The 18,429-nt window shown below is 39.0% G+C and overlaps 1 protein-coding gene across 1 annotated transcript in view; it reads left to right on the top strand.

Moving 5' to 3' along the window:
• The window catches only part of LOC126092817 (neural-cadherin-like), a 310,348-nt gene that overhangs the window by 215,690 nt on the left and 76,229 nt on the right, over positions 1-18,429 (top strand). The window contains 1 exon segment of the mRNA XM_049908545.1: positions 12,583-12,927. Within this exon segment, the coding sequence (XP_049764502.1) occupies positions 12,583-12,927 (345 nt within the window).

Consider the following 18,429-nt stretch of genomic DNA (forward strand, 5'->3'; position numbering starts at 1 on the left):
CCTAAGATCACTTGTAGACACCTGTTTAAGGAGTTAGGCATTTTGACTACTGCTTCAGTATGTATTTATTCCTTCATGTAGTTTGTTGTAAATGATCCACTGCAGTTCAAAAGGGACAATAATGTGCATAGTTACAATACCAGACAAAAAATGACATTTATTATGCCTCATTAAAGATGTCTTTAGCACAAAAAGGAGTACACAATGCTGCAACCAACATTTTTATCACTTGCCCAATAACGTAAAATGTCTGGCAGACAGCAAAGTAAAATTTGAAAATAAACTGAAAAATTTTCTCATTGACAACTTGTTCTGTTCCATAGAAAAATTTCTATTATTGTAATATGTAGATGGTGTGTAGCTAGTCCACTTTATCTGCTTCAGTGCTCTTGGTAGCTGCACTTCTTCTCTTGATAGTTGTAACAGACTGAAAACTGTCAATGACAAAAAAGGACAGTGCCATTGATGTAGTCCACACAGTATTTAATGTTGGAAATCAATCACATTTACTTCTGTTAGTGACATATTCATGAACAATGGTCAGTTCAGGCTTCACAGTTAATAGTTCTCTGCAGGTAAGGGGAAACTACATAGTGCACTTTGTACTTTTTGTGCACTAAATGTACCTGTGATGAGGTGTTAACAATATTTCAGTGTGGCAAAAAACAATCAACTTAAATGTCACAAGCACAGTAACAGTGTTGAGTGACATATTATTTTTACTGGAACAACACCTGTTTTTAGGTTGGACAAAAAGCATCACATTTAAACAAAACTGTGTAGTGAAAAAATGTTGGCACTAACTGACATTGTCTCTACTGGACTGAGTAGGGCAAATCAACATAGTTATCATGTCTGAAATTTCTGGTGGCAGCCTCATTTAGTATAGCTGCTTTCGTTTTTGGTATCTGAAGTTGGATTCTAACATGGACCAACATAGTGATGTTACATGACTGCTGACTAGTCATAAACTGGTGATTCTGGGGGAGGAATGGCTATTTAAAGACAAGTGTAAGAATATGAGATTATTTTTGAAACTACTTAATGTTTTGATGTAAGCAGTGCACAGCTTTTTATATTGCTTCCATTCTATGTGACAGTTGCACACTGGTTCTGAGCTGCTGATAGGTGTGTGTGAGGTGTGCTTGCTTATGTGAATAAATGTGTATGTGTTTTCTTTTCTGATGAAGGCTGTAGCTGGAAGCTAATGTGTGTCTTTTTGTTGTTTGCATCTGCAACAATAATGACTCATTTTTATAGAAATAGCAATCTATCTTTCCTTATATTGTTGATGTTCCAATCTGGAGTTTCCATTGTTTACAGTTTACATTATTTTATACATATTTCTGAGCTACAGTTACACAAATACTTATTATAATTTTCAGTAAACAAAAATAAAATATATTATTCCCCTGTTCAAACTGTGGAAGTGTTCTTAATGAATTCTTCAATAAAATAATAGCACCTTTTTCACTCATCACAACTCACTTATTTTCATTTCTTTTGCAAAGTGTTTAGACTACTAAAACCTTCTTTCACATTTAAATATAAGAATTTTGCAAAATGTAACTAAAGTCACATATAAAGAGAAATCAGTCATTTCACCTAAACTGCTTGGTGAAGGGTTTGTCTATAGTTCTCCATATATTACAGCCTTCATTTATATGCATCTGAATTACCCGCATGTGTTTTCTAAAAATCTACACATCTTACATTACATTATATTTATTTATTTATTTATTCATTTAATACAGCGAAGAACTTCATTGGACTGTACCTTCCAGCCAACTGTCTATATATCTGTCTATATATCATTTTAGTCATTTCCCTAATACTTTTGTGTGTTTACTTGTCTTTCCTATCTTTTACCAACATGTTTCTCTCCATTGCTCACTGGATAGTCCACAGTTATCAAATGGCTTATGCATCAAAAGTCTGTATCTTTCAGCCATAAGTCAAAATTGGTAATACTCTCTGTAAGCCTTTCCCTTCAGACACACAGAAGATTAATTTTGAAATCTCTGCTTTACCTAAACTGCTGAAAACAATCATCACTCTTCTGTTTATTTCATTTCACTTCAGTTCAATCACCATCAACTCCCCTAACTACAAAAATCTGATTGGCTCTATGGCTGTACTGTTGATTTGTATTATTTTCCTTTAAATATTTTGATTATACACATTTTAGTCTTTTTACAACTGATTTTTTTGTCTTACTTTCAAACATTCCCTGTTAATTTCTTCTATTCATTGTTGCACTTTCTGTAACTGCAGGTGTGCTCAGTTATTGTCACATCTTCAAAGCAAGCACTCGAAATATGAATACATGGTATCCAGATGCTGATGGCTCCAGCATGCCAATACCAACATGTTTGATACATGAAGGGCACGTGGAGCCTGAAGATGGCATACTGAATTGCCAAAACTGGTTGTCACAAGAAAAGAAAAGAAAATAACTTCTCAAACTGCACAGCTGTTTGGCAATTTTTCTTGTTAAAACATTCATTTTTGTGATTTATCAGGGCTAGAGCAAGCAGTACATTATTATTCACAAAATGAACGTAGATTAGACATGTCCCAGTGACATGTGTCCTTCAACATTTTCCCTGTTTATGGATCCAAAACCTGCCTAAAATATAAATAAACTTTTATAAACAATGGATATAATAGAGGGAAACATTCCACGTGGTAAAAATATATGTAAAAAGAAAGATGATGAGACTTACCAAACAAAGGCGCTGGCAGGTCGATAGATACACAAACAAACACAAACATACACACAAAATTCAAGCTTTCGCAACAAACTGTTGCCTCATCAGGAAAGAGGGAAGGAGAGGGAAAGACGAAACGATGTGGGTTTTAAGGGAGAGGGTAAGGAGTCATTCCAGTCCCGGGAGCGGAAAGACTTACCTTAGGGGGAAAAAAGGACGGGTATACACTCGCACACACACACATATCCATCCACACATATACAGACACAAGCAGGTCTGTATATGTGTGGATGGATATGTGTGTGTGTGCGAGTGTATACCCGTCCTTTTTTCCCCCTAAGGTAAGTCTTTCCGCTCCCGGGACTGGAATGACTCCTTACCCTCTCCCTTAAAACCCACATCGTTTCGTCTTTCCCTCTCCTTCCCTCTTTCCTGATGAGGCAACAGTTTGTTGCGAAAGCTTGAATTTTGTGTGTATGTTTGTGTTTGTTTGTGTATCTATCGACCTGCCAGTGCCTTTGTTTGGTAAGTCTCATCATCTTTCTTTTTACTTTTATAAACAATTTGATATTGGACTAAGTAAAAGGGATTTTGAGGTTTCTTGTTGTGTAAGGACAGCCTTCAGTTTTCTATTGTGAAGTGGACTGCATTGCTTCCATTTTAGTTCTAGTGCATATGCCCAACTATATCATTTTGGATATAAATGTTTAATTGAAAAGTCAGTATATTTATTCATTGTATTCATGAGTTGTTGCTGCTCAAAACTGAAACTGTTTTGGTACTGCTTTTATGGGTGCAGTCAACAAGCACAGTGGGAAAAAATCAAGCTGATGGCAAACTTTTAGGGCAGTCATGTAGTCAGAAATATTTTATTTTTATTTTTTTCAATGCCTACATATGTTGATCCTTTCCATGTAAATCTGAAAAATTTTGCATTTTAAACTGTTTTGGCAACTTTAATAAATAGTACATGTAAAATACACTGACATGTTCATGTAGTCTCCCTGTTACTACTCTTTGCATTAAAAGCATGTTTATTAAGAACAGCAACCTACAGACAGACACATCAGAACTGAACTCTTGGTTGAAGAGTGCTGCTGTGTATACAAACACTGAATATTCCATAATACGTGATCCTAAGAAATTTTGAGAACCTTTCACAAATGGTAAGTACTAAATAACAAACAACTTTTGATGATTTAGTCTGGACTGGTGACTTATGTCTTGCCAGCCAGTGATGCTAATCACTGTGCCACATTGCATTCAGCACAGCTCGCAGCATTGACCCACCTCCTGAAGAAACAGCAACCTACTGTTTCAGAAGTTTTCATTGAAACTAACTACATCACCTCGATCTAGATCTTGTCAATGGTCCTCTGTATGGCAGCACTGGTGGATTCTCATTTTCGGGTCAAGTTGTCACATGCTCTTCACTATGACGAGCATCATGGTAGCCCCTCCCATTGAAGCATTGCTATCATCAAGAGGGTCTCCAGATTCCTTGAAAAAGAAGCCCTCTGGACTGTAGTGGGGCTTCATACAGAGGATGTGAGTGATGTCTTTGCACTTTTTTATTCTTGATGAAGTGTGGTAATCCTCAACTTAATGTTTTTCGATAGACCCGTTTTCCACACAGACATAAAAATTAATAGCAAGTCTTCCAGGCTGTATTTCACTCACCAGCTTTGCATTAAGTGCTCTTAGTCATTCTCCTAGTTGTCCAGTGTCCCCATGCAAGCCAACTGTCGTGCTTCTTCAGACATGGTGATGAGAGATTTCACACAGTCATTCTGAGTACTGTTCAGTTGAAATGGAAATCATGTATCCAGTGAGGTTTTTGCCCATGACTGTGGACTAGGAAAAATGAGGTGAAGCCTTTAGTATCTGGCTTCACTGTGTTATATGCAAATGTCATGACAGCGAGTTTGTATTTCAGTCTCTCTGTTCTACATCAATGTACATCAAGAGCATATCTGCAAAGATCTTGCTGAAGCAATTTGTGAGGCCATTCATCAAGGTTTGGTTGGCAGTTGTCACCCTGTGTGTAATGTCACAACATGAAATTGCCTCTTAATACTAGTCTGAACTAGAAAACTTTTACGCAGTCACAGAGCATTACTTGATCTGTTCCATACTTCAGAATGGTGTCTCCTGCAAGGAACATTGCAATTTCTGGAGCTTCAGCAGACGACACAGCTTTGGTGACAATGTAGCGGGTGATGAAGTCAGTGAAAACTATTATCCATCAGTTTCTGTTTATTGACTTCAAGAGCCTTTCAAGAAGCTGATTCCATTTCAGCTGAATGGTACTGCGGCGGGCAGAGTTGGTACCAGATGGCCCAGAGGCATCGTATGAAACAACAAGTTTATTGAAACTTCCTGGCAGTTTAAAAGTGTGTGCTGGACTGAGATTTTGCTCTAGGTCTGGCACGCAGTTTTAATCTGCCAGGAAGTTTCATATCAGTGCACACTCAGCTGCAGAGTGAAAATTTCATTCTGGAAACAAGTTTATTGTTACCAGTCCCTGTTTAATATTTTTCCACAATGTGTTCCAAAGGTAGATTTATTTGTATTAGTATGAGATGTATGTTTCATGTTATAGCTTTGGGGTAACCTGTGTCACTGTGTAGTAGAGAAAACAAAACACTGTTTCAGGGCTTGGTTCTGTGGAGGTCTTTGACAAGAAACTGAATGTACATCAAAAAGTGCAAATAAGTAACCAAAATAAATACATCCAGTGGTCTTAGGCTCCTTTCCCTGTCACAGTACATCACATATTGCAAGCTTTTGTGGGGTGTGATTGTATTAAAAAATAACCTTGGTTGTCTGACTGGGCAAATTAACTCTTAATGTGAACATTGTAGTTTAGGCTTTACTTTGACTTTTATTGATATTAGATGCAACAACAAGTTTATTTAAAACCCAGGAGCTAATTGTGACATGTGCTTCCATTTCTGGCATTCCTTCACATAATGTCTTAGCAGATCAGTAGAGAACTAGCCAGTGATACCTGTGGTGATTCTGTCTAAAATCTTCACATATACCAGGTGAACAGATGTTGGAGTGTCATGAAAAAACTTCAGAATAGCTGACCATAGAGGAGCTGGGATGATGAGCAATTATTTATGCCACATTGGATCATATTTCCTCTCATACAATATTTTGTTTACTAAATGGAATCCTCCTGTGGTTTCTTCCTTCATCTTCTAGGATTCTATGGTATCAACAGTGCTGGATCTTCTCTCTGCTCAGCAGCAGTGCCATTTAATGCAATGATGAGTGGGCTTTCATCCACACAGCTGCGTTCCGCCAAAGAATTCCTTGAAAGACATTCAGCATCCTTGTGTTTGTGTCTTTTATCATATATCACTCTGATGTACCCCTGAATCCTTAGTTCCCCTCTCACCAGTTGCTTCTATGGATTCTTCAGACTAGTCAGCCAGCGTTGAATGGTGATCACGGCAGTGAATGGTGTGACAAATAAATATGGCTGCAGCTTGTTGATAGCCCAAACAACTACATGACACTCTGTTGGTTGGGGAGTACTCTGGAATCATAAGCTACCAGCTTTTCTGCGTCTTTGTGAATTTGTACTAGAACTGCATCTATCCCTTAACCACTAGCGGCAGTTTGAAATTCTTTTTTGGCATTCTGGTCATATGACTGTAGGATTGGAGAAGGTCTTGAACAAGTTCTTAGAGGATAAGGAAAGCTCTTTCTTGCACCTTGTTCCAGGAAAATTTGGCATTTCCCTGCAGTAGTTCTTGCAAGGAAAGCGCATAGGTATAATAATAATAATGTTGTGTGAAGAGGGCCTCCTGTCGGGTAGACCGTTCACCTGGTGCAAGTCTTTCGATTTCATGCCACTGTGGCAACTTGCATGTCAGTGGGGATGAAATGATGATGATTAGAACAACACAACACCCAGTCCCTGAGTGGAGAAAATTTCCGACCCAGCCGGGAATCGAACCTGGGCCCTTAGGATTGACAGTTTGTTGCACTGACCATTCAGCTAGGTACCAAAGTCCTTTATGGATTACCAGTAGTGTGAGCACATTCTGTGAAACATTCTTGCTTCACAAATGTGTGGAGTAGTCAGAAAATCTGTGACTGCTCATATTTTCTCTGTATCAGGAGACACTCTTCTGTCATTAACTGGATACCCTAAGCTTTTTATTTCTTAGTAAATGAAGAGCCACTTTTTTGCTTTCAGTCATAGGTCTACAGTCTGAACAAAATGCATCATGATCTTCAGACAGCTTAGACGTTCTTCAAATGTCTTCAAAAACACAACAGTGTCATCTACAAAGCAAGGACACATCATCGATTTAAGGTGTATAGGTAGACTGCCCATCATATTTCTTAGGGTGAGTGGAACATCATATGGCCCAAAGGGATAACTTTGAATTCATAGAGGTCATCAGGAGTTATAAAGGTAGTTTTTGTAAACACTCGTCACCAGTTTTATAAAGGCCTCATCACTACAGCTGTGGAGACTGAGTTGCCACTGTTGTTATGGTAGGCTGAGTTTCTGAGTTGGTAAAACGACTTTTGCGGCAGTACACCTCTAAGACAATTTCTCCCTGTCAATATTACACAGATATTCCCCAAGGTCAGCTAACAGGGTAGGAGAAAGAACACTCCAACAAATTACTAACAAAGTCACAAAAATGAGTTAAAAGGTTTACTTATCTTTGTGACTAGTGGAATATTGAAGTCTGCAACACTGCATGAAATATAACACAAAAAGGCCCTCAATGACTAAGTGCAAATAATCATTGGTAAACTTCACAGCACATAGCAAATGCAATTTACAACAACTGTCTGTTCACTTCTAAGAGTTCACTAAATGATGTTCCCTGTCTAAGTCAGCTCTGGACAATGATCTATAACCAAGTGGGTGAGAGCTGCTCTTCTATCTTCCGAGTAGTCTTCTGTCCATTGTCATCCAGATTGAGGGATTGTACTCGGCCAACAATTGGTCGAGGCATGTAGATTTATTTTGTGAGCCTTTTTACAATTGACAAAAGCTTCACCATTTAACTGAGCATCTAGATAGACAACTGGTACTTATCATGTTCATGACAGTAAGATAACTCCTTCAAGAGCAAATAATCACTCAGAGCATCCGCCCCTGGTAGCTGAGTGGTTAGCATGACAGAATGCCAATACTAAGGGCCCAGGTTCGATTGCCGGCTGGGTCAGATATTTTCTCTACTCAGGGACTGGGTGATGTGTTGTCCTAAACATCATCATTTCATCCGCATTGACGTGTAAGTCACTGAAGTGGCAACAAATTGAAAGACTTGCACCGGCGAATGGTCTATCTGATGAGAGGACCTAGTCACATGACATTTACTTTTTTTTTTACCACTCAGAGTAGTCTTTGTTATGCTTGCTTGTTGGTATAGCTCAGATCTTCCACAGCCAATGACTATTTTTGATACCTGCATGAACTCCCATCTCTGAACAGTATTACAACTACATTCTGTTAAAATGACAACTTTGAAGGGCTGTATTCCATCATCAACAGTTATTTTTTCAATGCATATTCCTAACAACTGGATGTATTTCCTATTTTCAACTTCCAGCACAATTGCTTACACATCACAGAGCATAGTCTCGTTTAGCTGGTAATGATAAGCATTTGATATTAGAGAAAAGGAAGTCCCTGATTTCACTAAAGTCCACAAAGCTCGGGCATAGATGATGATGCCTTTGAGGTTTCCTGACCTCTTGGTAACTGCCATCCATGGAGTATTTTCATCTGAGGCATTCTCACCTCCGTAGATGGTCATCTTGCTTAATTCGCCAGAATTCGGTGGCTAGAATATGGCAATGGGGAATGGCTACAGCATTTTGTGAAGTGGCCTCATCCTGGGTATGGTGATGGTATTCATCCCACAGGTTGCCAGTAATCAGTTGTAGATGACTGGGTGGATGGAATTGTTGTAATGGTTGGCATCTGGTGGTGTCTTCTTTCTCTGCAGTAGTGTGCATCATGTCCAGGATGTCCACAATGGAAACTTACCAGTGTGTTGCTCTCCATATTCCAAATGTTTGTTCTTCTGTGAGGAAGTATACTTGACAGAGGAGTTGGTTGTGTCTGTGTTGGTCAGATGTTGGGCTGTCATTTGATAGCTGTGACATAAGCCCAAATTGGTCTTCCTGGTGTGTTCAATTGGCAGCAGAGATTAGTGCCAAAGATTAATACACCTCTTCTTCAACATTCTCTATTATCTCCTGATGTATGAGGTCAACATTCATGGCTACTATCTCTTGCATAGTCAGTGCAACAGTTCTGACTGTCAAAACTGTTGTATCTCTTTTCTTATTGCCTGGAATACCAGAATGATGAAGTAATGGTGGTCTTCTGCAATTGCCGTAAGGACCACATTCAGGAGTTGGTTATACTTCTTTTGTCCGATTATTTTCTGTTGCATTTCCTTAACACATTTCACCACATGATGAATTGCTTGGTTGTTTTATATCTTTTACCAGAAGAACCTGGTATATGTCTTCTGCAGTCCTTTCATCAAGTGTGGGATTGTGTTGGCTTCTGTCATATTTGGATTCAGTATGTGGCATAAGGCCAAACATTCTCTATGTAAGGCTGTATCATTTCCCCATGGTGTTGGGCCTTGTTCTTCAATTGTTCTTCCACTAAGTGGACTTGCTGCTGGTTATCATCGAATGGTTTCTTCATAGTGGCCTGGAATTTGTCCCAGCAAATGATTGTTCTCAAACAACTGCTGGCATATGCCATCCAAGTAAAAGTATACATTTGCCAAACACATTTCATCCCACTTGTGTCTGATGACTTGGTTGAATCCTTTCAGCCATTTCATCAGGTCCTGATCAGCATCTATGGAAAACTTTAATGGATGCTTGATATGCAGTTGACTTATTGCTGTTCTTGGGTCCATTGGTCTCCTGACTATATAGATTTTTAGAATGATGTAATACTTGTAGTCTTGTTCCTGCACATGTAGGTGATGAATTTTATGTTGCCTAATTCAAGCCACAATGATGTAGATATTTTGAAGTACCCAGCATCTCCCAGAACAGATAAACACTAAATAACAAGTAAATGCTAGTGGTTGAGTGTGAACTGGTGGCCTGTACAATGTAATGCTAATTGCTATGCAGCACATATCGTGGAAAAAAGGAAATGTTTGTACATTAGTCATTAGTCATCAGGCTTATAACCAGTTTGATATGGCATGCCATTACTTCCTCTCCTATGCTGACTCTTCAGCTCAGAGTGGTACCTGCACCCAACTATCCCAATTATTTGTTGGATATATTCCAGTCTCTGTCTTCATCTACAGTTTTTATCCTCTACAGCTTCATCATGTACCATGGATGCTATTCCTGATGTCTTAACACATGTCCTATCATCCTCTTGCTTCTTCTTGTCAATATAAATGTTACTTTCCTCACAGATTCTTCAGAGGTCTTCCTCATTTCATATATTCTCAATCCATCAAATTTTCAACAACTTCCTATAGCACCACATCTCAAACACTTCAATTCTCTTCATTTCCAGTTTTGCACAGTACCTGAATCACTACAATATAGTGCTGTGCTCCAAATATACATTCTCAGAAATTCCTTCAGCAAATTGAGGTAAATGTTTGATAATTGTAGACTTTTTTTTAATTAGAAATGCCCTCTTTGCCTGTGCTAGTGTGTTTTTCATGCCCTCCTTGCTTCATCTGTCACATGTTACTTTGCTTCAAGGGTAGTAGAATTCTTACTCCTCATCTACTTGGTTGTCACCAGTTTTGATGTTAAGTTTATGATTAATTTCATGTTTGCTAATCATAACTACTTTTGCCTTTCTTTGGTTCCCCTCAATCCATATTCTATATTTATTAGGCTGTTCATCCGCAACAGGTCCTGTAATTCTTCACTTTCACTGAGAATAGCAATGTCATCAGTGAGTGTTGTTGATGATTGACATTTGCCCTGAACTTTAATCCCCCTCTTGAAAACATTCTTTTATTTCTGAAGTTGAAAACTGGTACTGCACCCACGGGGCCCTCCCATGTATTACCTGTTGATCATATTGCCTAAAACTAAAAAATGCTCAAGACTTGCATACTTCTGACTTTGTGATCCACCAGACTCTAAGCTACTGGTACATAAATAAAACTGATTTTATTTTCATATTATTATTTTCAAGCTAACCCTCTGCTCAATCTATTGCCTAACCTAAATCTGGTAACAGCAGATCTCATTCGGGTTTTCTTCTGGTACTGATGGCATTTTGTCTCCCCAATCACTTACCATCCCTGATATACCCACTGACTAGCCACAAAGGCGCACCCCTCATGTTCACTGCCTGGGTTTGACAGTGATGAATGGCAGCTAGCACTAAAAGTAGAAAAATGTGAGGTAATGAAGGTGAGTAGAAAAAACAAACCTGTAATGTTGTGATTCAGCTTTAGTAGTGTCCTGCCTCATACAGTGGGGTCTTTTAAATATCTAGGCATAACATGACAGAGTGATACAAAGTAGAATGAGCTTTTGAGGATTGTGGTTGCGAAGACAAGAAGGTGGCCTTGCTTTATAGGAAGAATTTTAGGAAAGTGTGAATTATCTGTAAAGAAGAGCACATATTCTTAAATACTGCTCAAATGTTTGAGATCCACAACAGATCACTGTAAAGGAAGACATCGAAGCAATTCAGAGGCAGGTTGCCAGGTTTGTTACCAGAAGGTTCAAACAAGGGAGATGCTTCGGGAACTAAATTGGGAATCCCTGGAGGGATGGCATCATTCTTTTCAAGAATCACTTTTTAAAAAATTTAGAGAACTGGCATTTCAAGCTGGCTGCAGAACAATTCTACTGCCACTAACATTCATTTCGTGTAAGGACCATGAAGATGAGAAATTATGGCTCATACATAGGCATAAAGACAGTAGCTTTTCCCCTCACTATTTGCAACTGGAACAGGAGAGGAAATGACCAGTAGTGATACAGTGTACCCTCAACTACACACTTATGGTGGCTTGCGGAGTGTGTATGTAAATGCGGAGTGTATATGTAAATGTAGGTGTAGATATGTGGGCATGTTGACTAAGAAGCTGTCTGTGTGCATGAATGTCCACCGCCAAACTATGACCAAGAGACAGCTTGACCATTCACCACCCAGTTGCTGGGCACACAACAACACAGTTTTCTTGACTTCATTGAATTCACAACATTTACCTTTTGGATTCTTCCCACCAACACCAGCTTTTCAGAAATACACAGGCGGGAGGTCTCCCTACCACCTTCATTCCTGTAACACTCCTTACCTCAGCATTCGCTGTTCTCTGTTCTTCATGTGCCTCTATCCCTTGCTGCCACTCAGTCCTATACACATTTTCTCTCCCACCAGCACAATTGCATAGTCCTTTCCCTTTCTTTACATCTCTCCTCTCCACTGCCAGCCTAGTGCTGCCCCTAGTGGCCCACTATCCTGTCCCTGCCACACCCCTGTACTCTCCAAAAGGCAGCACTAGCATATGAAGAGCTTAGTCCAATAGCTCTTAATATATAGGAATGTTTCTTCAGAGTCTCTGTCAGTAACTTTACACGTATGTGGTAAGTAGCAATATATCCATTCCATGTTTTTTTTCTTTTTTCTTTTTTTTTTTTTAAGTGGTGTACCAATTATGTCATCCTGGTGAAAAAAAGACTTCAAAATATTTCAGTATTAGCGGGAAAACATGTTTCTTTCTTTGTTGGTATTCGTGTCTGCCCTCAGACAGTGTTGAAATTAAGTAGATGACTTCTTGTATGCTAAAATATGACCCCAGTTATTTTAATTGTAGCATGCATCTATCATTCTGCAATTAATTAATGAACTACATTGTTACAGATACTGGATCTATCCGATGCACTGCTGTCTAACAACACGGTAGTTGGCTGTCCACAGACAGATGCTGTATGTCACTCTTTAGATTGTTCTGACCATGGGACATGCCAAGCTGACCTTACAGATGCATCACCTTGGTGTTTGTGTGATGGTGGGTGGACTGGGCATAGTTGCTCTATGCCCACACAGCCAGTCACCTTCCTGCCTCATAGCTACATAAAATTTGCTCTTTCCTTTGAAAGTGACAATTTTTCAACATCCGTACAGCTTAGGTTCCGAACAGAGGAGCCAGAAGGAGAGCTGTTTCGTCTTTCTGACCAATACACAAATGAATACGCCATCCTTGAGGTATGCTGCTAAAGCATCAGCACATATAATTATAACAACGAAAACAATCAATTATTGTGAAATTCGATACATAAAAAAATCTACTCACCAACCAGCGGCAGAACACACGCATAAAAGACTGTTGTGATTGCGAGCTTTTTTTTATTTTATTTATTTATTTATTGTTCCGTGGGACCACATTAAGGAGAAGTCTCCATGGTCATGGAACGAGTCAATACATGAAATTATAACACGATTGTAGAAACAGATAAAATGAAATATAAGAAACATATTCAGGCGACACATCATTAGTTTAAATAAAGAAAATCAAGAATGTAACACTGGAATTTGCTTAATTTTTTAACTCTTCCAGGAGCTCCTCGACAAAATAGAAGGAGTGAGCCATGAGGAAACTCTTCAGTTTAGACTTAAAAGCATTTGGGCTACTGCTAAGATTTTTGAGTTCTTGTGGTAGCTTATTGAAAATGGATGCAGCAGAATACTGCACTCCTTTCTGCACAAGAGTCAAGGAAGTGCATTCCACATGCAGATTTGATTTCTGCCTAGTATTAACTGAGTGAAAGCTGCTAACTCTTGGGAATAAGCTAATATTGCTAACAGCAAACGACATTAAAGAAAATATATACTGTGAGGGCAATGTCAGAATTCCCAGACTATTGAATAGGGGTCGACAAGAGGTTCTAGAACTTACACCACACATAGCTCGAACAGCCCGTTTTTGAGCCAAAAATACCCTTTTTGAATCAGAAGAATTACCCCAAAAAATAATACCATATGACATAAGCGTATGAAAATATGTGAAGTAGACTACTTTTCGTGTTGAAATGTCACTTATTTCAGATACTGTTCTAATGGTAAATAAAGCGGCATTTAGTTTCTGAACAAGATCCTGAACATGGGCTTTCCACAACAGCTTACTATCTATCCGTACGCCTAGGAACTTGAACTGCTCCGTCTCGCTTATAACATGCCCATTCTGTCTGATTAAAATATCAGTTCTCGTTGAATTGTGAGTTAGAAACTGTAAAAACTGAGTCTTACTGTGATTTAGCGTCAAATTATTTCCCACAAGCCACGAACTTATTTCACGAACTACATTATTTGATAATGTTTCAATATTACACACAAGATCCTTCACTACCAAGCTGGTGTCATCAGCAAACAGAAATATTTTTGAATCACCTGTAATACTAGAAGGTATATCATTTATTTATATAAATAAGAAACAGCAGTGGCCCCAGCACCAATCCTTGGGGAACGCCCCATTTAACAGTGCCCCATTGGGACTGAACATCATTACCACTCTCAATATTGCGGAGAATTACCTTCTTCTTTCTGTTCTTAAAGTAAGAGGTGAACCAATTGTAAGCTACTCCCCTTACTCCATAATGTTCCAACTTCTGCAGTAATATTTTGTGGTCAACACAGTCGAAAGCCTTCGTTAAATCAAAGAAAATACCTAATGTTCGCAACCTTTTATTTAATCTGTCCAAAACCTCACAGAGAAAAGAGACTATAGCATTTTCAGTTGTTAAGACATTTCTAAAACCAAACTGTACATTTGACAGCAAATTATGTGAATTTAAATGCTGCAGTAACCTTGTATATACAACCCTCTCGATAACTTTAGCAAACACCGATGGCATAGAAATAGGTCTATAATTATCAACATTATCCCTGTCTCCCTTTTTATAAAGTGGCTTCACTACCGAGTACTTTAATCGGTCAGGAAACCTACCACTCCTAAAGGAAAAGTTACAGATATGGCTAAGTACTGGGCTAACATACATAGAACAATACTTCAGTATTCTGCTAGATACCCCGTCATATCCATGAGAGTTCTTGGTCTTTAGTGATTTAATTATTAACTCAATCTCCCTCTTGTCAGTATCATGGAGGAGCATTTCAGGTAACAGTCTCGGAACACTTTTTTCTAAGAGCGCTATATGATTCCCTGTTGGGACTAGGTTTCTATTTAGTTCACCTGCTATATTCAGAAAGTGATTATTAAATACTGTACATATATGTGACTTATCAGTAACACGGACATTCCCACTATGCACTGATTCTATATCCTCGACCTGTCTCTGCAGAACAGCCACTTCCTTTACGACTGACCATATGGTTTTAATTTTATCCTGAGACTTAGCTATTCTATCTGCATACCACATACTTTTTGCCTTCCTAATAACTTTTTTAAGCACCTTACAATACTGTTTGTAATGGGCTACTGCCTTTAGATAGTGACTGTTTCTAACGTTTTGACATAATTGCCACTTTGTTCTACAAGATATTATTATACCCTTAGTCAGCCACCCAGGCTGGCTGTTTGTGCTAGTACCCTGATTTGAACGTTCTAACAGAAAGCAACTTTCAAAGAGCACAAGAAAAGTCTTGAGGAAAGCATTATATATTATCGTCTACTGTATCAGCACTATAAACATCTTGCCACTCTTGTTCCTTGATAAGGTTTACAAAAGTCTCTACAGCAACTGGATCAGCTTTCCTAAAACGTTGGTAACTATATTTAACCTGTGTTGCAGCACAAAATTCTTTTAGACTTAAAATTTGTGCATCATGATCTGAAAGGCCATTCACCATTCTGCTAACAGAATGCCCTTCTAGTAATGACGAATGAACAAAAATATTGTCTATGGTTGTTCTACTGTTCCCTTGCACTCTCGTTGGAAAGAATACAGTTTGCATAAGATTATATGAATTAAGGAGGTCTACCAGCATCCTTTTCCTTGCACAATCACTTATACAACTTATATTGAAGTCACCACATATAACTAACTTTTTGTATTTCCTATAAAGTGAACCAAGAACCTCCTCTAGCTTAAGCAAAAACATTGTGAAATCGGAGTCTGGGGATCTATAAATAACAACAGTAACAAGTTTAGCTCCACTAAATTTAACCACACCTGCACAACATTCAAACACCTTTTCAGTGCAGTACTTTGAAACATCAATTGACTCAAATGGGATACCGTTTTTCACATACATGGCTACTCCCCCACACCGCAAAGAGCTCCTAGAAAAGCTGCCAGCCAACCTGTATCCTGGTAAAGGAAGCCTCTGAATTATCTCCTTATTTAAGAAGTGTTCAGATATACCAATAATTTCAGAGTCAACATCTATAAGTAATTCACTAACTTTATCTCTAATGCCTTGTATGTTTTGATGAAATATACTAATTCCCTCATTAATCGGATACCTAAGCTTTGTCGAAAGTGGTTTCTTTGTTAGAGAGACTTCCCTTAAGCAGGAATACCTGTCAGCTGACTTCACTCTAAAAAAGGTACAGCTCTAACACCCACAACTACCGGAATTTTCCCATGAGTGATCCCACCACCCCCACCTATGCTGTCACCTATAAGCTTTGCCAACCTCCCCTTTCCATACCTGTTGAGGTGCAGGCCATGTCGAGTGAAACCCGTCCTGCTGATAGACTCCACCGACACCACTGAAATGCCTGACGGCTGTATTAAGATGAGGCCGATCGTGACGCTGAAACAGTTCCACAAAATGCACATTCGTGTTGCCAGTCTGAGCGTCTATCTTTTCCAGGTCACCATCTATGTCATACTCCCCATCCCTATCAATACTATTACCAGCCCCACCCACTATCACTACCTGATCCTCTTTTGTAAAATCCCTACATAACCCCCCTATGTTAAAAGTCACCTGAGCCAATCCAGCATTAGGCTTCACAATGCTGGTGACCTGGTACTCACTCCCCAAAACTTCCTGCAACTGCTGGCCTACACCTCTACCATGAGAACTACCTAACAGCAGAACCTTCTTCTTTCTCTTAGACTTTGCAACTGTCCTAGCCACCGCAACTGCTGAGGTCTGCTGCATGCTTCCTACATCTACAGCTACTAGAGATTCCTCTCCACTAGACTCTGACAGTTGGTCAAATCTATTACAAACACCAATAGTAAAACTATCTGAAAATCTCCTTCTCCTAGCAGATCTCTTGCCAACAGCCAGCTCCCATTCCCCAACCCCCTTCTCCCTCCTCATCCTATCTAGCTCCTCCTGTGCGTTTTTCAACTGCACCTGAAGAGCACAGATCTTACGCTCCTGCTCCTCTATCAACTTACTCTTGCTACATAACCTGCAGTTCCAGGAGAGGATCTCACCAGAATGCCCACTGGCTTCCCCACAGCATTCCCCCCAGTGAAAATACTTCGAACAAGTCTCACACCGCAATCCACTACTCATGAACCTACGGCAAAGCCCACACTTCTCACTCATGGTAAAATTTTACAGTTATTGAAACAAGAAAACAACTTTATCTAAGTTCCGCTACTACAATAAGAAGATGTTAAAAACTGATTACAATAATCACAAACTTGCTCCACAAGGAAAGTAACTACTATTATTGACAGTATTAATCAACAACAAATGAGAATATAACAAATACTAACACACAAAGAAAATCAAATGTCTAATGACAGTAACGAAACTGAAAGCAGTTCGCAAAAATTTCTTCTGAAGTTATTTCACCGGAAAACACCAAGAACACCGGCTGAAGACTACTAAAGTTCCTAAATAAACTACTATACACAAACAATTAATTAGTACTTAGCTTTCGATGCGCCGCTACAGCTGCAACTGGTCAGCGCGGAATGTAAACACGGGTAAGAGGTTAAGTTGCTCGATACGAAACACTCACAAATATCAGGTCACAACACAAGAATGGCAAAGGTGAATGAAGAAACCACTAATAAGTCACTTATATAGTAAATATTAACACAAAAACCGTTAAAATATATATCTGCAACCTAAAAATAGATGAAAACTTAGAGAGCGATCTCACACGCAGTCACGCGCGTATGACGTCACATGGTGCCCATGACTCCTTCTTCAGGCAGAAAGGTTGAAGGGGAAGGAAGAAGGGTGAAGGAAAAGCACTGGAGAGGTCTAGGAAACTTCCTTCTCCTTCAACCCTTCTGCTTGAAGAAGGAGCCACTGGCTCCGAAAACTTGCCAACCACACCAGTGTTTTATGTGTGTGTTCTGCTGCCACTTGGTGAGTAGATTTTTATCTAACCAATTAAAAAACTCATATAGTTAGATTAATAAAATACTTGTAAACTTATGTGGTGAAGTAATTATGTCAAATAATGACTAACTGCATTCAGTGGATATATTATTACAAAACAACGTAAGAGAACCAGCTACCAGATGAATGCCCTGTATTGAAAAAAGCTGCTGTAAGGTGGATTATGTATTCTGTTACTGTTTAGAATAGCACTGTTATCGTACTTCAACATTTATGTTTCTTAAAAAAATTCTTAAATAATGCATATTGAGTTAGCTAAACATCTTGCTTCCTTGCTGAGACTGTCGGTGGGTAAATGCTGACATCATACACTATGTGATCAGAAATATCTGGACACCTGGGTCAAAATGACTTACAAGTCCTTGGTGCCCTCCATTGGTAATGCTCAAATTCAATATGGTGTTGGCCCACCCTTCGCCTTGATGACAG

This window comes from Schistocerca cancellata, chromosome 7, assembly GCF_023864275.1.
Source record: "Schistocerca cancellata isolate TAMUIC-IGC-003103 chromosome 7, iqSchCanc2.1, whole genome shotgun sequence".
Taxonomy (NCBI): domain Eukaryota; kingdom Metazoa; phylum Arthropoda; class Insecta; order Orthoptera; family Acrididae; genus Schistocerca; species Schistocerca cancellata.